General features: G+C 48.0%; 1 protein-coding gene across 8 annotated transcripts in view; it reads left to right on the plus strand.

The window, feature by feature from the left end:
* Positions 1-22781, plus strand: part of Csmd2 (CUB and Sushi multiple domains 2) — a 582522-nt gene that overhangs the window by 542293 nt on the left and 17448 nt on the right. For all 8 annotated transcript variants that reach the window (XM_031378716.1, XM_031378717.1, XM_031378719.1 and 5 more), the window contains 9 exons: positions 1157-1330; positions 3678-3866; positions 7136-7309; positions 12044-12226; positions 17900-18076; positions 19291-19470; positions 19874-20047; positions 22096-22269; positions 22585-22658. In XM_031378716.1, the coding sequence (XP_031234576.1) occupies positions 1157-1330; positions 3678-3866; positions 7136-7309; positions 12044-12226; positions 17900-18076; positions 19291-19470; positions 19874-20047; positions 22096-22269; positions 22585-22658 (1499 nt within the window). The remainder of the gene's footprint in view (positions 1-1156; positions 1331-3677; positions 3867-7135; positions 7310-12043; positions 12227-17899; positions 18077-19290; positions 19471-19873; positions 20048-22095; positions 22270-22584; positions 22659-22781) is intronic.

Consider the following 22781-nt stretch of genomic DNA (forward strand, 5'->3'; position numbering starts at 1 on the left):
AACTATCAAAAAAGAAGTAACGATTTCTTTTTGACTCTGGGTTTCCGAAGTGGTGGGAAGGATGTGGTGGAGCCCAGCCGTTCACATCACAGCAGCCAGGAAGCAGAGAAAGGCCATACAGGAAGAAGCCAGGACCCTGAGGAAAACCCCTTCATGACGTACTTCCTCCAACTAGACCCGGCCTCTTCCTTTCCACCATCTCCCAACTGCCATAGGGTTGTCATTCCATCCAGGGCTGGATAGCCAGTTCACTGGGTCCGAGCCCTCCTGATCTCATTTCTGGGCAGATCCACATAGAGACATGCAAACGTGTACTTTTACTGAGCTCCTGGGCATTTCTCCACTCAATCAAGTGAACAGTTCAAGTTAAGCATCACAGCCGTCTACTTCAGTCACCTTACTCTTCTCTCACTGGCAGCAAAAGCCACTGTAGTTTGAGTTGGGCTGTGCGCTGCACACACCTACCCCAGTCCAGTATTTCTCTGCTCCAGCTAGAGAGAACCTCCTCATGAACAGGAGCCCTTGTCCTGAGCCCCACTGCCAGAAGAGGGCAGGAGGCAGATGTCACAGACAAAGTTCTGGGGCCAGAAGAGGGCACAGGAGGTAACAATTCATGCCAGTGGCTGCTCCTGCTGTCCCCAAACAAGACCTGCAGGGTGGGAATAAGTGGGAGGCAGGGAGCTATGGCTGGGTCACCGATGAATCCACAGTCAGCTGTTCTTCCCTCCTTCAACCACTTGACAGCTCCTCAGATTATTTTTTGAGGGCTGTCCCTTGGTTCTGACTCTGCCCCTCTTGCTGAGCTGCACTGGGTTTTGTGGTCCAGCCTCAGTCCCCTATGGAGGCTTTCTGGTCTGTCTTCCCTTAAAAGTCAGGATTCCTTAGGTCTTTGTGCTCAGCATTCACCTCACTTTTGAATGAGACTGAATGGTTTTTAGCTCTGGTGAGGGTGTTGTGATCCTTTTGCCCAGTTGGTACAACAAGGTTGACATATAATGCTACCTGCAAACATACCCTGCCCGTGCCACCGCCTCGGTGATCCTAACCCTGCTCCCCTGGAGACAGACATGAGTCAGGCACCATCCCAGGTGAGAAGAGTCTGATGTGGGGGCGTGGAATAGTAGGCGGGCTCACCTGTCTTCTGTTCTTCCTGCAGCAATCACCTGTGGACACCCAGGCAATCCAGTCAACGGCCTTACTCAGGGCAGCCAGTTCAACCTCAACGACGTGGTCAAGTTCACTTGCAACCCAGGATACATAGCTGAGGGGGTTGCTAGGTCCCAGTGCCTGGCCAGCGGGCAGTGGAGTGACACACTGCCCACCTGCAGAAGTGAGTTGCCCTTCCTGTCCCGCTGTCTTCCCCACCACCCCAGCTGTCTGAGCTTCTGTGGCCCAGAAGGACAAGCCACAAAATTATTATTCCTCATGCAAAGGAACTCTCAGGACAGAGAAGGGTCACAAACAGAGACTCTCAACCCCTAGATACAGTTGTATGACATTTTATAATGGGTCATTTGAGCAAATCAACAGTTTCATCTTGCAATCCTTATTTAGATCACAGGACAAGTAATTTATCATCATGTAATGCCTCAGTGTGTGTGTCTGTCTCTGTGTGTGTGTGTCTGTGTGTCTGTGTGTCTGTCTGCGTGCCTGCTAGCATGTGTATATGTGAGTGTATGCATATATGTGTGTCTGTGGGTGTAACTATGTGTGTACATGTGTCTGTGTGCCTGTTTGTGTGTGAGTGCATGTGTATATGCATGTGTGTGTGGCTACATGTGTGTCTGTCTGTCTCTGTACAGATGTGTGTGTTAGTATGCATGCATGTGTGTATGTCTGTCTGCCTGCTCATTTATGTGTGTCTGTGTGTGTATGCATGTGTCTGTGTGTCTGTACGTCTGTGTGTAAATGTGTATGTGTGTGTGGCATGTGCAGAGGGCCTTTTCTCACATAAACAAGGAATTCAGAAGTTATATCACCTCTGAGCAATATCTTGGTCTATCCTCATGGTTGCAAACTTGCTGCTGTGGCTCCTTTCCACATTCAGTTGATGAGGAAAAAAGTTAAACAGCAGAACTGGAATGAAAAACAGATGTTACAGAGTCTAAGATTTGAGATCAAGAAGCCAGGATAAGAGATGAAGATAGGAAATCAGACTCCCACAAGTAGCCATGTAAACTATTCCAGATAAACTTCTGGAGGGCTTTTTACAACAGTACAGCAGCGAAGCCTCAGAGACAGTCATCAAAAGTCAAACAAACACCTTAGGGCTGGGGAGGCAGCCCAGCTTAGGCACCTGCCTAAGAGGTCATGAGGACCTGAGCCAGAGCTCTGGAACCCACATATAAAAGCCAGGTACCAGGGATTGGTGCTTGAACATGGGATGGATCTCAAGTCGGGCTGGTTATTTATTGGCCATTCCCTCAGTCTCTGATCCATCCCCAACTCCTGCATTTCTTGCAGATAGGATTGATTTTTGGTCTTCATGTGAGTCCCTAAGAACTGAAACCAGTGCTATCCCTAAAGCTGTTGCCTGTGTAGCCAGGAGAGGAAGCACCTAGCCTCGAAGACACTTGAAGTGCCAGGGTAGGGGGACACCCAAGCGAGAAGAGGAGGGGAAATATGGGAAGGATGGGGGGTGACCAGGAGGAGGGCAATGAGATGAATGTAAAATGAATAAGTATGCTTATTCATAGTATGGCATGCTTGTAATTTCAGCATGAGGAAGGCAGAGGCAGGCAGGTTCCAGGGGCTCTCGTCAGTTAGTCTAGCCTAATTTCTTAGCTCCAATCAGTGAGAGGTCCTACCTCAGGGGAACTGGGAAAAGTTCCTGAAGAAGTCATGCAAGGATATCCTGCATCCACATGCACATAGAAACACATATATGCTCAAACATATGTGTGTGTATGCGTGCATGCGTGCGTGCACACACACACACACCTTGTGTAATAAAGTGAATATCTATCTCACTTCTCCTGACTCACTTTTCCTGACTACCATATTCTATGAGGATGAGAATCAGATCATAAGGCGCATCTGGAAGTGTTTGAAAGTACACAGTATGGGTTACGGTGAATATTGCCATTATTCTAAACATGCTGAATCTGAGTAAAGCATCTTTGGAAATCCTTGCTCACTGGAAGGCCAGCTGAGTCCTCCAGGAGACTAATACTTACTTGAAATAGTCATTAAAAAAAAAAGGACTAAAACAATTTCAGAACAAGATCAAGTGCTACTCAAACCAGGTTAGATGTGTCTGTCTTACAACAGATGAGCTTTGGGAAGGAGCCACATTAGGCCAGGGGTCAGATACACATAGCCAAGACAGCCATGCCCTTGGGGATGGAGACAACTCGCCCCAGGCCGGCAGGAACACTGGGAACACTGAAGGAGAAAGACAGTGGTCTAGGAGGACAGGCAGGCTCCTTAGGGGAGGTGACAGCCACCTGGACATGGAAGATAAATCCATGACCAGGTAACCAAGGCAGAGGAGAGGGGCTGTGGCCTCAAGGCAAGACCAGTCTCCCATGCAGGGTCTACTTTGTCATCAAGCTTTGATCTAGAGATTTGGCTGAACTAAGAAGTATCTGTCTCGACTTCTGAATTCTCACTTCAAAGCTTGAGAAAACCCTTCATATCCAAATCTCAGTGTCTCTCACTGTCCCTTTCCATGACAGTCATCAACTGTACAGATCCTGGACACCAGGAGAACAGTGTCCGGCAAGTCCACGCCAGCGGCCCCCACAGGTTCAGCTTCGGCACCACCGTGTCCTACCAGTGCAACCACGGCTTCTACCTCCTGGGCACACCTGCCCTCAGCTGTCAGGGAGATGGCACCTGGGACCGGCCCCGCCCACAGTGTCTCTGTAAGTAGATCCATGTGCTTCGAAGGGATATATCTCAGAACACACGCACACACACACACATGTTCTTGTGTGCACGCATGCGTGTTGTGCCAGTACAGCACTCTGGCTGCCCCCTTGGACATCAGGAACCTTCTTGGGACCCTGGTGCAGAGGTGCCATGCTAATTCACACATGTTCTTCCTGTACAGGGACCATTTCCTTTCCCACTGGAACTGCCATGAACCCACAAATCCTATGAGCCCCCTCCCCCTGCTTCAGAGCCGGATGTACAGAGACACAGTGTCTTCATTTTAACTCTCTCTGGCTTTTCCAGAAAGATAACATGTATTAGTTACCTCTTTTGTTACTTTGAGAATATGTCTAACAAAGCACAGTCTGGGGGCACAGTTCACTGTGGTATTGATGTCTCAGCTGCAGGAGTCAGGTTGCATCACAGCAAGGAAGCAAAGGGAGATAAATGCTGGTGTTCAGCTCTTTTCCCCCGCTTTTCTATTCAGTCCAGAACCTGGAATAGTGACATGCACATGCACATACACATTTAGAATAGGTTTTTTCTTTCATTTTACTTAACCCAGTCTAGGTGACTCTAGATCTTGCCATGCTGACAATCAATTTTAACCATCACACAAGACACACACCCCTTTCCTCAGCAAGACCAAAGCAAAACTTCCCATTGGGTCTGGATGCCAGTATCCAGGTCAGCTTGGATGCCAACTCCAGCCTTGTCACTGAACAAGCCGCACACCTGGGGGAAGTCGTACCACCCCAGAGTCATGGCTTCTTCCGCTTTGAAAATGATGAGGGTAACCATCTCACAGCGTCCAAAGACTGCCTGTGCAAATCAGGAGCCTTAGTTTACTCCCTGGTACATGAGGCTACTCCATAAGTGACAGCTGCATTGATTACTATTAGGAAAAGTTTCAGGGTCAATATGGAGAGAAACAAAGCCAGCAGAGGGACTTAGACCACGACACTGGTGGCCAGCCTCACAGTCTCATGAGCTGTGCCCCTGGGTCTCTGCACTCTTGCTGCTGACGGGGAATCATGTGGCTTACTCTCTCCCCATCTTCCTAACACAGTGGCAAAGGTGCAGTCCCAAAGCATTAATGGCTATTGCCAGTGTACCTGTCTCTCTGAGTCACACACCTGTCGGAAGCCTTCCAGTCTGGGTGACTTTATCAAAAGCCCTTGCTTCTAGGTGTAATAGGGGACTGGGACCACAGCTCATTGCCCATACCACCCTTGCCTAAGGACCCTGGTATGGCCATCCAGCCTCATGTATGAATGATAAGCTATTTGGAATTTTAAATGGACAAATGTCTGCACACGATGTGCCAGCCAAGCTTCGGACTTTGGTGGCTTCGGGTCATAAAGGGGTCCTCTGGTTCCCTGTCCTTCTCAGCTTCAGGGTCCTGCCTTGTGCCATGTTGGGATGTGAGTTGTTGTGACTGTGGAGGGTCCTACCTCACTCCAGTGTTCAATCCAAGCCATGATCACATGGTTCATGGCAGCCTCATCCCAATCCTTCCTCCACAGAGCAACCAGCGTGACCCTGCTGTAGTATAGACCGAGTCGTGTCCCTCTGGTGGCTTTCTACCATGCTTAGAATAAAATTGAAATGTTACATCATGACCTCGCTCCCAGTGCCCCACCCCCATGTCTCTGTCCCCTCTTCCCTGACTCAACTACACCAGAGGTTCTCAGCCTTTGGGCGAGACCCCTTTGCGGTTCCGATGACTTTTTCATATCGCCTATGACCATCCTGCAATCAGATATTTACATTATGATTCATAACAGTGACAAAATTACAGTTAGGAAGTAGTAATAAAAATAATTTTCTAGTTGGACTGTATTAAAGGGTGGCAGCATCAGGAAGGGTGAGAACCTGTTCTACACACTACTGTGGTTTGAATATGAAAAGTCCTACATGGGCTCACGGATGTCTACACTGAGTCTCCAGCTAGCGAGCGACACTATTAGGGAACATTTTGAAAGCTTTAGGAGGTAGCGCCTTCCTACAAGCAGCATGCCACTGGGTGCAGGCCTTGGTATTTTATAGTTCAGTCTTACTTCCTGTTCACTCTCTACTCTCTGACACAGAGTAACCAACTGCCTCCACTCCTTCCCCACCAGGATGGACTGATCCCCTCAAACTGAAACCAAATAGTAAACCCTATTTCCCCCAAGTTGCTTCTCGCTGGATATTTCAGCATAAGAACAATAAAAGTAGCTCAGTCACACACCATGTTCATTATGGCCTTGGCCTGCATACCTCACGTTCCTTCCTTGATGTTCTTGCCCCAGACAGAACAGGCCTGGCCTGTCATCTCAAAGAGACCACCCTTGGCTACCCTATTTAAAAGTATGTATTAATTAGTAGGTATTTGTCTTAGTCAGGATTTCTATTCCTGCACAAACATCATGACCAAGAAGCAAGTTGGGGAGGAAAGGGTTTATTCAGCTTACACTTTCCATATTGCTGTTCATCACCAGAGGAAGTCAGGACTGGAACTCAAGCAAGTCAGGAAGCAGGAGCTGATGCAGAGGCCATAAAGGGATGTTAGTTACTGGCTTGCTTCCCCAGGCTTGCTCAGCTTGCTCTCTTATAGAACCCAGGACTACCAGCCTAGGGATGGCATCACCCACAATGGGCCCTCCCACCCTTGATCACTAATTGAGAAAATGCCTTACAGCTGGATCTCATGGAGGCATTTCCTCAAGGGAGGCTCCTTTCTCTGTGATAACTCCAGCTTGGGTCAAGTTGACACACAAAACCAACCAGTACGGTATTAACAGGTAAAAGTTGATATTAATAGATATTAAAGTAGATATTAATAGGTATTAACTATTCTTTGCTTCCAATTTAGAAATATTGTGGTGAGGTGGCAGGCTGTATCCCTACTATGTGCTACATAGGTGTTGAGCTTTGCTTCCATTTCAGAGACAGTGTGATGAAGTGGGTAGGCTGCACACCTACTACATGTTGCGTAGTTATTAATCTTTGCTTCCAACTCAAAAACTGTGGCAAAGTGGGCAGGCTGCATACCTACTAAGTGCTGCCAACATTAATCTTTGCTTCCAATTCAGAAAGAGTGTGGTGAAGCGGGCAGGCTTTGTCTGCTGGTGTCTGGTGCATGAGCTAGCAAGAAGTTCATGCTCAAAGATATCAAGGTTTCCTCTCCTTCCTCCCGACCCACAGGAAGCATGTGTGGAGCGATGGGGGCCCCTTTCCAAACAAAGCCACTGAGATGTTTGCTCTCTTCCCACAGTGGTGTCCTGTGGCCATCCTGGCTCTCCACCTCACGCCCAAATGTCTGGAGACAGCTACATCGTGGGGGCCGTCGTGCGTTACAGCTGCATGGGCAAGCGGACTCTGGTGGGAAATGCCACCCGCATGTGTGGACTGGACGGACACTGGACAGGCTCTCTCCCCCACTGCTCAGGTATGGAGTGTGGAGTATGTGCAGGTAGCTGGAGGGGCACTGACTGGTAGAAGCATGGTCCATGAACATGGGGGGGGGCATTACAGCTTAGGAACCCGTACCCCATCTTTGGTATAATAGCATCTTTAGAAAGAACTTTAAGTGTTCTCTAGCCTTTCTTCAATTCTTACTACACCCAAACAGCCCATAGACTGCAAAAATCGGAAAGGTACTACTTTAGCCCTATATATAAATCTGAGTCCATGTGCTCCGGGGGATGATGGTCCGGTCTGTAGTCTATTGTGCCTGTGGTCTTTTCTGTGTCAGGCTCCCTGGGCCCGCCCCATCCTACCTCCTTCTCTCTCATCATTATCTAATTCAACTTGTCCCATGTCCTGACTACCTCTTGGGATAGCCTCCACCCCGAGACACCAGTACCCAGGCACGTCCTTTCACTAAATTCCAAATCACATGACACGTTATTGAAGTTGCAAAGACTCTATGTCCCCCCAGGCAGTGGTGGCATACACATTTAATACCAGCACTCATGAGGCAGAAGAAAGTAGATCTCTGTGAGTTCAAAGCCAGCCTGGGTCTACAGAGCAAACTCCAGGACAGCCGGGAAACACAGAGAAACCCTTCTTGGGGCTGGAGAGGTGGCTCAGCGGTTAAGAGCACTAGCTGTTCTTCCAGAGCTCCCAACTTCACTTCCCAGCATCATGTTGACTCACAGCCATCTGTAATGGGATCTGATGTCTTTTTCTGGTCTGCACTCATATAAACAAACCAACAAACCTTTAAAAAAAAATCCCATCCACATTCCCTAAACCAGAAATTCATCCATAATGTCTTGCAATGGAACCATACACCTGAAAGGGAATTAACAACCAGTAACAGAAACCACCAGGCTAAATGTGAGCAGCCACAGCCAAGTCTTTTTTAGAATAAACCCACCTGGCACTACCAAAGAACGTCTCCAGGGTGCAGCTGCTCCACTAGCCAGAGATCCCCCGGGGAGCCCACCTTTCCCTTACCAATCCCTAGGCCTTCCCTCTTCCAGATCCTTCCCACAGGGAAAGATCCCAACCTCCTTGTCATGAAGAGCCTGATTCCCCATAAGACGCACAGCCCTCGTTCTGTGAGTTTCCGGAAGAGCTTGCTTACCGGTGCTTAGGACCCTGATAGAATATCGAACCAGATATTTATTAAGTCTCTCCAAAAAAGAAAAAGATCTCAAAACAACTGTTCCAATGGGCTCCTGGCTTCCTAGACAACCCCCGACATAGCACGATGACCATTAGCACTTTGACATTAAGCTTTGTTAATCTCATGGACCACTTGACAGATGAAGTAGATAAGACTCCCCATGCTGGGCGGTGGTGGCACACGCCTTTAATCCCAGCAGAGGCAGTTGGATTTCGGAGTTTGAGGCCAGCATGGTCAACAGAGTGAGTTCCAGGACAGCCAGGGCTACATAGAGAAACCCTGTCTCAAAAAACAAAAAAACAAACAAAAAGAAAAAAAGAAAAGAAAAAAGGAAGAAAGAAAAAGATTCCTCATGAACCATGAACCATGAAGATGCCTTTTGCCTGCTAGCAAGGGCCTTGACTATTTCTTTTGGAACTTCTAGGGGATATGATCGGAATATAGAACAGGAAAGGCAGAGTCATGTACACAGAGGCCCTAGGGATCCAGAGCAAGTTCTAGGAAGTGGGGGCATACAAAGGAGGAGAGAGGGGTAGTCACGCATTCATCCATCTCTTCCATGATAATATTTGCACATAATGATTCCCTCTAGTCGCTCTAGGATGATGAATGTTGTTAGTGTTTGATCTACTCTGGGTGTCTTTGTTCACCATGGTAAGAAAAGTGCCAGGTAGGGGGAAAGAAACAAAAAGGACTTCCTGCCCATTAGCACGGTCATCCTCTGGGGCACAACAAGTGGAAGTCTCTTCTAACCCAGAGAGTCACTTCCTTCTCTGGCACTGTGCCAGCAGAAGCTAGAAAGTGTTGAGTTCATTCTTGTCCAGAAAACTAAGCTAAAGCCTCTCTGGCTGAAGCATGCATGTGCTGTCTTGGACATGGCATCTCCTGTGTGTCTTTAAGAAATAGCACATCCATTGGTGGCCCATGCTTTTAACCCCAGCACTCAGGAAGCAGAGGCAGGAGGATCTCTGTGAGTTCAAAGCCAGCCTGATCTACAGAGCGAGTTCTAGAGTATCCAGTGCTACACAGATAATCCCTGTCTTGGAAAATGAGAGAGAGAGAGAGAGAGAGAGAGAGAGAGAGAGAGAGAGAGAGAAAGAGGGAGGGAGAAACAGAGACAGACAAATAGAGACAAAGACAGAGAGAGAGAAAGAAATAACACATTCAAGAATTCCAACCTTTGAGCCTCATCCTATACAATCAGTAATCCATAGAAGGAATAACAAAATATCCCCAGTCTTCGTGCCACTAGCCCCTGAGTAGGAAGGGCATAAATAGACAGTTCAGGACCCATGTCAGGTCTCCCCATCTTTGCTGATATACTTTTCAGTACAGAGTCACCCCCTTTTATCTGCCCTCATGGTGTAGTTTTCTGTCCCAGATTTCCATATAGCACAGAAATAGACCCCCTATTACAACAAGCATGGAACTGGAGAACTCAGCTCTCCTGCCTGCACACAGTAGTAAGCAGTAGGCTCTAGTGAGGTAGGCCAGTGTGGAAACAGCCTTTTGCCATCAGGGGCATCTTCTAGAACCCAACACCAGCCATCCCCTGTACTTCATCCTGGAAACCTCCAAAAGGCAATAAAACCTAGCCAAATGTGATAGGCTTTCTATTTTCTAAACACATTGAAGTTTGAAGGAACCCCATGCTTAGGGGGGGATGAAGAACGCAGGGCTACTTCATACTCTCATGGTCTGAGACTACACAAATTAATTCTAAGGCTGAGAATGAGAGAGCCACCACAGATAAACCATGACAGAGTTAAGGCTGAAATATTTTTACTCCAGCTAACCCAGGATAGTTTTGAATGCTACCATTCAATGCTTACACGTGTGGGTCTGTGAGAGCATGGATGCCACCAAAGCTATGATCTTTTATCTCTTGGCAAACCACTTATTCTGATATCTTCCTCCTCCATGGGCTCTGCAGTGTGTCTCTATAACACAGAGCCTAGATCTCTCAGACGCTACATCCTATGGCTCTGTCTCCTGTTGTCTTCCCTTCCTTACTTCTTGGGTCCTTCAGCATTCTCTTGAGAGGGTTTGTAGAATATCAAAAGCCAGATAAGTGAGGGAGTGTAGCATACAGGAAGGGGCAAGACAAAAATGGAGTAATGTGATTTAAGGCAGGCAAGCTGTACTTCACCTTTGCAAAAAATTAGTGAATAGAAAATCCTCAAGTAAAAGACGAGGATTAATCACTCCAAATGGTTACCATTTCCTCATGGTAAGAACATGGCCCACATATGCACCAAGACATCATATGCACTCAATTCTTGTTATAGCATTTATTAATCATTACTTACCAATTAAAAATAAGATGAGACTTGAGAAGTAGCAGATAGCTCAGTAGGAAAAGGTACTCACCACCAAGCCTGACAACCCAAGTTCAATCCCTGGAACTCATGCTGGAGGAAGAGAACTGTTGCCTTCAAACTGTCCTCTGATCTCCACATACACGCTGTCATTACCACATTGTAATCCATCACTAAAGGAAGCCAGGGCAGGAACTGAAACAGGGCAGGAACCTGTAGGCAGGAGCTGACGTAGAGGCCACAGAGGGTTGCTGCTTAATGACTTGCTACACATGACTGCTCAGCCTACTTTCTTATAGAACCCAGGGCCACTGGCCTAGGAATGGCACCACCCACAGTGGGATGGGCCCTCCCAGATCTCTAAGTAACCAATAAAATGCTCAGTGGGCTTGCCTACAGCCCAGTCTTATGGGAGCAATTTCTCATTTGGGATTCCCTCATGTATGCTTCACGAGACAGCCCACACACATGTATACACACTAAACAGACGGTGGAATGGATGGACAGACAGATTGAAAATTTTTTAAGTTATAGAAGACAAAGGCCAGGATGAAGCTCCAGCTGAGCTGTGGGAAACCCATGGTAAAGAGTTTGGGTTTTATCCTGCCAGCAACTGAAATTCCCCTAGAGATGTTCTTACAGGGTCCGATGACTGTTCAAGGTCAGCGATTGTTAAGGTTGGAGGCTTAAGCTTGGAGAGATTCAGAGGAAGGGACCATCTGGGCAGCTTTTGAGGCAAAAGAACAGTGAACCTCTAAGCTGAGACAGAGTGACGTGGAGAATGGAGAGGGCACCACTGGCCAGCAGGTGTGGGAGGGGTGAGGTGAGAGGGAGAGGCTGGGATGTGGCAGCGTGGACCACTGAAGTTCCAGCCAGGCATGAGCTGCCCTTCCTGTGTGGCTCCCAAGGACTTCAGAAGTGTGTTCTGACTACTGAGTAGTGAGGCAGAGCCACTCATTCTGACATCGTCCTCCATGGGGCTCTGTAGTGTATCTCTATAACATGGACCCTGGTTCCCCCATGCGCTAAGTTCGACGGCTCTGTCTCCTGTTCTCTGCCTTCCTTCGCTCACCTTCCAAGCACTGTAGTTTGTGCAGACACTGTGGGCTGAGCACTGTCTCTTGTCACCTCCTACATCCACAGAGTTCGTTGCTTCCTCCCTACCACCAGCCCATCTCTTTCTCTAACCGAGACAATAAAAATCCCTGTTTGCTGCGTTCTCCTCTCACAGGAACCAGCACAGGAGTTTGTGGTGACCCGGGGATTCCAGCCCATGGCATCCGCCTAGGAGACAGCTTTGCCCCAGGCAGTGTAATGCGCTTTAGTTGTGATGCTGGCCACGTGCTCCGGGGATCTTCCGAGCGAATGTGTCAAGCCAATGGCTCCTGGAGTGGGTCGCAGCCAGAGTGTGGAGGTAATGTATGTGACCCTTCTGCTTCTCTCTCTGCCCTGCCCCAGTATTCCTGCTCCCAGTCATGGCTCAAATGCCCACCCTTGTGGACTGTGCACATCAATAGGCAGCTCATGTCTATATATATTAGTAAAGAAGCTACCCCATCACCTAAAATAAGGAAAAGCCAAAAAAACGTAAATGATCCCAAGGATTATTAATTTTCCATGTAGTTTTACTTAGCAACCATGTGCTAAATGTTATGGTCTGTATGGGGGACACAGTGCTGACCAGAACAGACCCACTGCATGGTGGGAATTCCTGCAGCCTCCCAAAATTCATCTAGGTTGAACTCTGATCACCAACGTCATGGGGTCCTCCAGGAAGGGGCCAGATCATGAGGTAAAGCAATCATGTCAAGCTCTCATGAGAGGGACCCAGAGAACACTCTGCCCTTCCTGCTCTGTGAGAACACAGTGAGATGCCACCAGCCATGAACCAGAAGGTTGATTCTTGCCAGGTTGAATCTAGGGGTCTCTTCATCTTAGACTTCCCAGCCCCCAAAACAGAAAGTGAATCTCCAGTCTGTAAAGGATGCCTGGTTTATGGCATTGTGTTATAGCAGCCTGGACAGACTGAGACACACATCTTAATCAGAGTTTGCAGACTAATGCAGGATATGCTGGACACTCGACAGACCAAAGGAAATATAAATTCAACTTAAGGATGGGCCTCAAGAATGTCTTCTAAGAAAGTATCAATAAGGGAAAGCCACTCCTAAACTTCTGGGGAGGGAATTCTAGCTTCAAACATCTCTTTCCAGAATCCATCTTTTTTGCAATTGTCCCCGTGTCTTTCTATCCATCTCTCTGTCTCTGTCTCTGTCTGTCTCTGTCTCTCTCTGTGTGTCTCTCTCTGTGTGTCTCTCTCTGCCTCTCTCTCTCTCTCTCTCTCTCTCTCTCTCTCTCTCTCTCTCTCTCTCTCTCTTTCTAAAGCAAAGCTCTGAATTGTCCTAGATTGTCCTAGGAAAGAGAGAGTTTTAACAGCTTTGTGAGGTTGAACATGAAAGTGGGTTGAATTAACTATGTAGGAAGATGGGCCATGTGCCACTGCCAAGCAGTGCTGAGAACTTCTGTGGAGTGAAGGGTCAGTCATTCCATGAGGAAGCAGTCAGCCCCAGAAGGTCCAACCACCAGTGTTCCCACATGGTGCAGGCATAGAGTGCATTGGAGTCACAAGTGAGGCTTCATCAGACAGTAAAGACAGCGGTTGACTGATAGTGGCAAAGGTGGGAGGAGATGGGCAGAAGGAATAGAGCAGGGGGGTAGGCAGAGGAAGCAAGGCAGAGGGGGCGGGGCAGAAGGAATAGAGCAGAGGGGGCGGGGCAGAGGGATGGGGCAATGGTTATGATTAATCTGGGCACCTAAGCTGACAAAGAAAAGAGTGAGTTCATAGGTAGAGTGAGAGACAGGGAAAAGACAGTAGAATCCACAGATTCTAGGATCAGAACAAAAGTCACCAGAGAACTGGGCCCAAAGGCAGTAAGCCAAAGAGAGAAGGGGCAACAGAGCAAGAGCTGGAAGCCGAGATGGAATGTTCCTGAAGAGCTAGGTACAGCGTCCAGGTCTCCTTTCTTGAGGTGTTATTTTTGGATTCTGTAGATTTATTTAGTTATATCAAGAAAGGCATGGGATGCTGGGAGAATTCAATACAGGTGAGAATTTAGTGTTTTCTTAACCACCCCAATGGGTTGAAGCTGTTTTGATGGCATTCAGATCCTAGGGTGGGGTCAACCTCATCAACAGGGTTCTGGTCAGAAATTTGACAGTTTGGGCTGGAAGTGAATGTTGCGGGTGTCATCATCAAGGCTCTCCTCAAATTCTCATTTTAGACCCCAGTCCCCAACTGCTCCATTCTTAGTACTTTCTTCCTTTAACATTACACTTATGGTATTATTTTAATTCATGCTTAATGTGTGGACTTCTTAAGAACAGACTTGAGGCCCCGGGGGCAGGTAGCTCAGTGGGTAAGAATGCGTGCTCTGCAAGCATGAGTGCATGAGTTCAAATCCTCAGCACCCATGTAGAAAGCCAGGCTTTTGAACACCTGTAACCACAGCCCTGGGAATGGAGACAGGTAGATCCTGAGAGACTGGCGCTCTCATAAAGCTGCACCAAAAAAAAACGGCAAGTCCCAAGAGACCCGGTCTCAAAGCAGAGAGGTGGAAAGCGATAGACAGCCGGCATCCTCCTCCAGCCTCTGTGTGCATGTGCCTGAGTGCAGACACCAGCGCATTTGCACGCCTGCCTTATACACATATATGCCACCCCCCCCAAAAAAAAGAAAAAAACAGACGTAAGTTCATGAAGTGCAGGGAACATAACATGTTCACTGTGTCTCAAGCTCCCTGACAGCACAAGGATTCATTGGGTGAAGGAAACGCAGGGCCCGTCTGCTGTGCTAGTGACACAGAAACTCCGTGTAGACTCTACTCTGGGGCTGGAGACGTGCCGTTCATCACTACAAAGCCAAATCAGCTATTAGAATTATACACTGTCTATATAAAAATCCTGGCAGGGCACAAGTGACCCTAACTACATATCAACTTGGCGAATTCATAATTCAGAGAATTATTTCAACTCTCTGGCCAAGTGGGATTTGGCCAGGGTTTTACATCCCAAAAGACAAAGAGAACCACAAAGAACCCTCAAACTACTTCCGGCCATCAGAGTATCAGAAACTCACTTGGATCTACAGGCCGTTCCTCAGCAACAGGTCCCTGAGAGGAAAGACCAGGCGGTCAGAAGATAAATAAAATAGGCATTTTGGGGTCAGGAGGCTTTATGTCTTATGCCAAGCTATGTCTTATATCAAGCAAGTTTATTAAGAAGTAGAACATCTTATATACAGTTTTCAGTGGGAAGTTAATCAAGCAACATGCACAAAAGGAACACAGGATATCTCACATGTATCACAGAGGAGTGGTCAGTGACCCTGGGGCTGATAATCCTATCCCCTTAGAGGAGAGAGCTGAGTTCTCAGGATGAGGTCACAGCTCCCCCAAGTTCTAGCCAGGCCATTTCTAGCCATGCCAAGCATATCCCTGGCTTTATACAGGGAGCTATGTTCCTTCTCGATACATCAGAGCCTCGAGGAAAGCCAGTGGCTGCCTGGCTCCCAACAGAAACAATGTGGGTATTATTATTCAAAAGCCATTCCATATGAGACGTAACACAGATAGACAAAGCAGATAAGTAATTATTTACTATCATCAAGAGCCAAGTTTTTTCAGCACATAAAAATAAAGAAGTAGGGGCTTAATGAGTTGGCTCCACAGGTAGGAGTGCTTGTGGCACAAGTATAAAGAGATGAGTTCAAATCCCCCACACCCACAATTAAAAAGTATAGACAGGTGTGGCTGTCTGCCTATAACTCCAGTGTTTCAGGGGGCAGAAAAAGAAAGACTGATATGGCTTGCTGGTCACCATCCTAGCTCCAGGTTCAGTGAGAGAGCAAAGATATAAGGCAGAGAACAACAGAGCAGGACACCCAACAGTGTCCTCTGGCCTCTGCAGGAATGCAAGGGACACATGCATCTGAGTGGGTTCCGTATCCCTAGCAGGGAACCCACCAAAGATAAATGGGATTGTGGGAAGGAAACTGACATCCTGAGGAGAGTCCCCTCAGCCAAGTGTGGCATCTTCAACAGGGAGAACAAGAGCGGTGGCTGCTAACACGCTAAATACACTTAAGTCCAGGAGTTCCTACATAAACTCACCTTTGAAGAATGCTAGGGCACAAACTTGCTATTCTTATTCCTAAGTTTTTAAAACTAGGGGTGTGGAGTCTAGTATTGTGCCAAGCTTTCTTCATGAATCATATCGCATACTAAGCCGTTTTCTGCTGCAGAGGGCCGGGGCTGTGGTGGCTCAGTTGCAGGCTCTAGCTCCTTTCTCTCCTGTTTTAAACTCCACTTCCAGTGGAAGCGAAAGTCCAGAGAAACAAACAGATTAACAAGAGAGAGAGAGAGAGAGAGAGAGAGAGAGAGAGAGAGAGACAGAGACAGAGACAGAGAGACAGAGACAGAGAGATGGAGAGACAGAGAGAGACAGAGACAGAGAGAGAGAGAGAGAGAGAGAGAGAGAGAGGAATTGTGATGGTGTCAGGAAAGATCTAGGAGGCAATGAAGGAAATGAAACTGTAAACAGAATATATTATACGGGGCTGGTGAGATGGCTCAGCTGTTATGAGCACTAGTGCTTCTCCAGAAGTCCTGAGATCAATTCCCAGCACAAACATGGTGTCTCACGACCATCTATAAAGGGATCTGATGCCCTCTTCTGGCATGTAAGTGTATATGCAGCAGAGCACTCATGCATTAAATAAAAAAATTTTAAAAGATGGCTTTTTAAAACAAAGAACATATTATGCAAGAATAACTTCACTTTCTTTTTTTCTGTGATTTTTTTATTAGATATTTTCTTTATTTACATTTCAAATGATATCTCCTCTCCTGGTTACCCCTCCAAAAAATTTTCAAAAACAAAAACAAAAACAAAAAACAAGCCCTGTTTCCTCCCCTCTCCCCCTGCTCACCAGCCCACCCTCTCCCACTTCCTGACCCTGGCATTCCTCTACACTGGGGCATAAACCTTCACAGAACCAAGGGCCTCTTCTTCCATTGATGACCATTTTCAATAAGAAATAAATAAAATTTTAAAATAAGAGAGCACCCAGATCAAGAGACCCATAAGCACCATTCCATTCTGGAGGTGTGTTAGAAGGATCCTGGTGTAAATATTATCACAGATGGCAGGAATGTGTAGTTAGAATCAGGGCTGGGAAAAAGGCTTGGTCTGTATGGTGCCTGCTAAGCAAGCATGAGGACCTGAATTCAAATCCTCAGCCCCTGCATAAAAGTGGTATTTCAGTTAGGGTTTCTATTGCTATGAAGAGACCTCATGACCAAAGCAACTCTTATAAAGGACAACATTTAATTAGGGCTGGCTTACAGGTTCAGAGGTTTAGCCCATTATCAAGGTGGGAAGCATGGCAGCATCTAGGCAGACATGGGGCTGGAGGAGCAGAGAGCTCTATATCTTGTTCTGAAGACAAACGGGAAAACTACTGGCTTCCAGGCAGCTAAGAGAAGGGTCTCAAAGCCCACGCCCACCGTGAAACACTTCCTCCAACGAGGCCACACCCACTCCGACGAGGCCACACCCACTTCAACAAGGCCACACCTCCTAATAGTGCCACTCCCTGGGCCAAGCTTTTTCAAACTTCTGCCACAGGCATGGTGACTTGTGTCACAACCCCAGTGCTGGAGGAAGGAGGAATCAGAGGCAGGCGAATCCTTGCATCTCATTGACCAGCCAGCCTAGCCAAACTGATGATTCAGTGAGAGACCCTATCTCCAAAAAATAAGGCGGAGCGTGATGGAGGAAGAGCCCTGATACCAAGCCTTTGCCTCCACAAACAGGCTCGCACATACACAGCCATGCATGCACTCAGAAACACGTACCCACACATACAAATAAAATAATTTTACAAGAAAAATCTCATACAGGCCTTTCCCTTCCTATGAATGAGACAGTAAAACAACAACATAAGGTGTGCCTCCATCTTTAGGGTTCTATGGTTCTTCCACTCAGCAGTTTGGGTTCTGGGGAATAACGCACTCTTCTGCTTTCCCAGTGATCTCATGCGGGAACCCCGGAACTCCAAGCAACGCCCAAGTGGTGTTCAGCGATGGCCTGGTGTTCTCCAGTTCCATTGTCTATGAGTGTCGTGAAGGCTACTATGCCACAGGCCTGCTCAGCCGACACTGCTCTGTCAACGGCACCTGGACAGGCAGTGACCCTGAGTGCACAGGTAAGAGCCAAGCCCCCTGGGCTCTGTTGCATATGGTAGCTCAGACCACCCAGCCCCTCCCTGCCGAGTAAGCCGTCAGTGGGAGTCTGAAGAAAATGATTACAGTGGAACCATTCGAATAGCTTCTGCATATTGAGCGTATTCTTCTGTACGGCAACCATGGACCTAAGTGCTTCCTCTCCCATGTGCATGCCGCTGGAATCTTTCACCACAACCCTATGAGGTATCTGTGTGTACTTACTCTCTGAGGAGCGTGTTTTATAAAAAGGGTGAGCATAGTGCCCGGGCATGCACCAGGATAGTGTGAGCAGGGACACAGTAGCTGTGAGCCCCCACTTTTTATATATGACAGCTGAGGTTCACAGTGGCTGATATCCCAGCCATCATCTAGGCTCTAGCTCATCCCCTGGGCTTTCTCTTTCCTTTCAGGACAAAAGGTCAGGGCTCTGTCATACTCTGTCCACTTTGAAGCAGACACTGCCCACCATCTTTACATCTTTCCCTACCTCAGACACATCTCCACCCCAACCCAGCTTCAGAGCGTTGCCATATGCCTAGCTCTCCTTCCTTGCCCTTCTCAGGGTGCCCCAGACCCTTTTCCTCAGAAAGCCAGATGCTGTGGTACCCAGACAGAGGGAAGAGATGGACTGAGTAACTCTGAGATTTATCTCCTCCTTTCAGAGTCAACTCTGTGAACTCAGACTCCATCTGAAATTCCACATTAAGTTCATAGATCACCAGACATACCGTGTCTCATAAAAGGGACTTGATTACTGCATAGGTCCTAAGACCATGCTTCTGTGCCTGAAAAATAGCCTCCCAGAAAGACTGTCACGGGAGACATTGCATCCCAGGGCATGCTGTCTCTTTGAATCATTAACACATCTTAACGTCTTCAATCTAAAAACTCTCCTTGCCCAGGACCTCACCTACTTTAGGAAAAAACAAGCCCTGTGGTTCGTCCTCTCAGGAGTGGGTTTGAACAAGAAGGGAGGTCATAGCATAATTGGATGGCATGCATGGTATAGGCATGAACGAAACGGTGAGCCTGTGGGTTGGCTGATACAAGGAACTTTGGCTGTGCCCAGTGGTGCGCAGGGCGTGGCTGGTCTGACGATTCCTCCTTGGGTGTAGGAGTGATGAAGGTGGATGGAGATGCTGAGGAGACAAGGTCTGGGCTAGGAGTGACAAATACTGTGTCTTTCTTACTCTAGTCATAAACTGTGGTGATCCCGGGATTCCAGCCAATGGCATCCGGCTGGGTAATGACTTCAGGTACAACAAAACTGTGACGTACCAGTGTGTCCCCGGCTATGTGATGGAATCACACAGAGTGTCTGTGTTGAGCTGCACCAAGGACCGGACCTGGAACAGTACCAAGCCGGTTTGCAAAGGTACGTCTGGAGGCTGAGGATACGGACTGGGGCCAAAGAAGAGACACAGACACACGTAGGCATCAGCCTTGAACATCCAGGAGGGAAGGAGTGTGGCATCCCAGCAGGGGTGCGCAAGGTGAAGGCTGGTCCTGCGCATATTGTCAGGAAGTTAGTTGGAAGGTCCTGAGGAAAGATCTGAGCCTCAGGCAACCGCAAGGGTTACGTCATGGGGGAACAGAAATGTTATACATGAGATGAATCCCCATAAAATAAAAGATCGGAACTGCCTCAGATCCTTTCTAGTTCTGCTTGGTCCAGGCTCCAGCTGCTGCAGGGTAGCTGGTGGTACTGGTGACTATAGTAACTGGGCTTGTTTCCTTGGGACAGCCTCAGAACTCAGCCTCTTCTGGTCTCTCCACAGCTATCATGTGCAAACCTCCTCAGCTCATCCCGAACGGGAAAGTGGTAGGGTCTGACTTCACGTGGGGTTCTAGTGTGAGCTATGCCTGCCTGGAGGGGTACCAGCTCTCCCTGCCTGCCGTGCTCACCTGCGAGGGAAATGGATCCTGGACCGGAGAGCTGCCTCAGTGCTTCCGTGAGTGACTCCCAAGAACTCTAGGTGCATCCGCCAGGATGCCCTTGCGCATGCGCACTCACACACGCATCTATCAGCGCTCTCTATGGAAAGCGTAGATCATCAGCTTTCTCTCTGAAGCAGCTACTTCTCAAGACACCATGAAAGTGAGAGGGAAGTTTAAAGGAAGACATTGAGAATATTTTAATGGAGGCCTGAATTTAGACACGTTCGGAAGTCAAAGTGGAAGGAAGTGAAGTCAGAGATACTAGCAGTGTCCCCAGACATGAAGGGGTTAGTATCAGAGTGAGGTGCATGTGAGGCCATCCCACGCCAGACCCATGTCTCTCTTCATGGAAAGATGTCTGAGGGCTTTCTGTTGAGAGGCTATCCATTTTCCACCTGGACCAGTTGTGTTCTGATGAGCTCCGGTTCATTCCAGGACTCCGGTTTCCTGGGTTTCCAGAGAAGTAGGCTGAAGGATTCTAGGTACACCCCATGAGTGAGCTCTAGAAAGTTCACTCCATTTTCATGCTGCACACAACAGTGGGGTTTACTGGTTTTCTTCCTACCGTTATCCCTCAGAAACAATCTACATGCTCTGGCCACTAGCTACCTGAGAAGCTCTGCTTCACTTTGGGAATTTCCACCATGTTTAGGATTAGTAGCTCAGAGGGAGGGAAATAAACGGGACTTGGCTGATGGTCAGCACCTCTGGCATTCTCACCACACCAGGGGGACACGTGCCAGCTCACAACCTCCGAGTGTCTGGACTCAAGTTTGCTTTTCCTCCTGAAACAAAGATCTGCCTTGCCCATGTATATAACCATTACGAAGGCTGAGGGTGTAGCTCAGCAGTGAATGCATGCATAGTGTGGATGACATCCTGGGTTCCATCCCCAGCACACACAAAGCAACAGTGAATTGTGGTCATTGCAAAAACAAAGCAAAACAAACAAGAATGTACAGTAGCTGGGGAGATGACCCAGTTAGCAATGCAGTTGCCAAGAAAAGCCTGGGATCCTCACCCTCCAGAACCCACATTTTTAACAAAAGGTTGAATGTGGCAGCATACAGTTGTAATTTCACTACTGGGAAGACAGAGACAGACAGACAGACAGACAGAGCCCCTCTGCTTCATCCCCCAAAAAGCCTCATCCCCGAGAACCCACATTTTTAACAAAAGGTTGAATGTGGCCCCAAACAGTTGTAATTTCACTATTGGGGAAGCAGAGACAGACAGACAGACAGACAGACAGAACCTCTCTGCTTCCCAGCCAGCCAGCTTAGCATACTCAGCAAGCTCCAGGTCAATGAAAGACCCTGTATCAAAAAATAATGTGGACAGTACTAAAGAATAACAACTGAGGTTGTCCTCTGGCTTCCACATGCACACACCTGAAGGCATGAAAGCACATGTACACATGCGCACACACACACAAAGAGAGAGAGATTGTACTGTTAAACATGAAGGCAAAATAAAATTTCCCAGACATAACCATAGTTGTAATGATATATGCTCAAGTTCTTTTAAATGGTATTGGATCTTGACACATTATTTCATGACCTGTATTTGTTGACAAGCCACCAAGAGCTTTCCAAGCACTGTGTCTGACAATTCAATACATACTGATCTATGCACTGTCATTTTTAATGGCTTTTAAAACATTTTTATAAAGGGGTGTGTGTGTGTGTATGTGTGTGTGTGTGCACTCGAGCTTGTGTGTATGTGTGTGTGTGTGTGCACGCGTGTGCCTGTGTGTGTGCATGTGCATTTATGCATAAGAGCAGGTACCAATAGAGGCTAGAAGAGGACACTGGACCCCTTGGAGCAGGAGTTGCCAGTGGCTGTGAACCATCTGACCTGGTTACTGGAAACAAAACTCAGGTCCTCTCACCTGAGTAAAAGCATCGACCCAGGCATGGCCCCAGTTGCAGGGTTCAAGTGAACCCAGAGGAAAACAGAAAAATAAAACAGAAAGAAAGAAAAGAAAAGGCTAGAAAGGGGGGTGAAGAAAACTAGGTTCTAGAAAGCATCTTGGACCAACCTTTGTCTCTCGTCTTCCCAGCCGTGTTCTGCGGAGACCCAGGGGTCCCTCCTCAAGGGAGGAGAGAGGACCGCGGTTTCTCCTACAGGTCATCTGTGTCCTTCTCCTGCCATGCTCCTCTGGTGCTGGTGGGCTCCCCACGGAGGTTTTGCCAGTCAGACGGGACGTGGAGCGGCACACAACCCAGCTGCATAGGTGAGAGGGGCTGAGGCAGCAGCCTGGCTGGGGGCAGCTGGGATGGGGGTGAGTGAAGGGTCTGCTTCCCCGTCTTGGTGGTCTCACATGTGGAGGCAGGGTCCTTCTCTGTGCTGCTTGGGACAGGATGTGGGACAGTGAGAGCTAATTTACTAGGGAATGCAATGTCTGCTTGGCCCTCTGAGATAAGTGGAAAGCTCAGAAGGCGGGGTCAGGAGACAGCTGTGTTGCTTCCCTTGGCCTCCAGCTCAGAAGGAGGTGGGCAGTGAATGTGCCAGTGACCCTGTGATCTGCTTCTGTGTTCTGGTCATCCAGATCCCACGCTGACCACATGTGCAGATCCCGGGATGCCGCAGTTCGGAATACAGAACAGCTCCCAAGGCTACCAGGTAATGAGCTCAAGCCAGACTTCCCATCTTCTGCCTTCCCCTGTCACTGTCAGCACCAGATGCCCCAGGAGCAGCACAGGGAGAGGAAGTGTCCCATGGAGCATCCTTCAGAAATGGAAGGTG

Source organism: Mastomys coucha, unplaced genomic scaffold, assembly GCF_008632895.1.
Source record: "Mastomys coucha isolate ucsf_1 unplaced genomic scaffold, UCSF_Mcou_1 pScaffold18, whole genome shotgun sequence".
Classification (NCBI taxonomy): domain Eukaryota; kingdom Metazoa; phylum Chordata; class Mammalia; order Rodentia; family Muridae; genus Mastomys; species Mastomys coucha.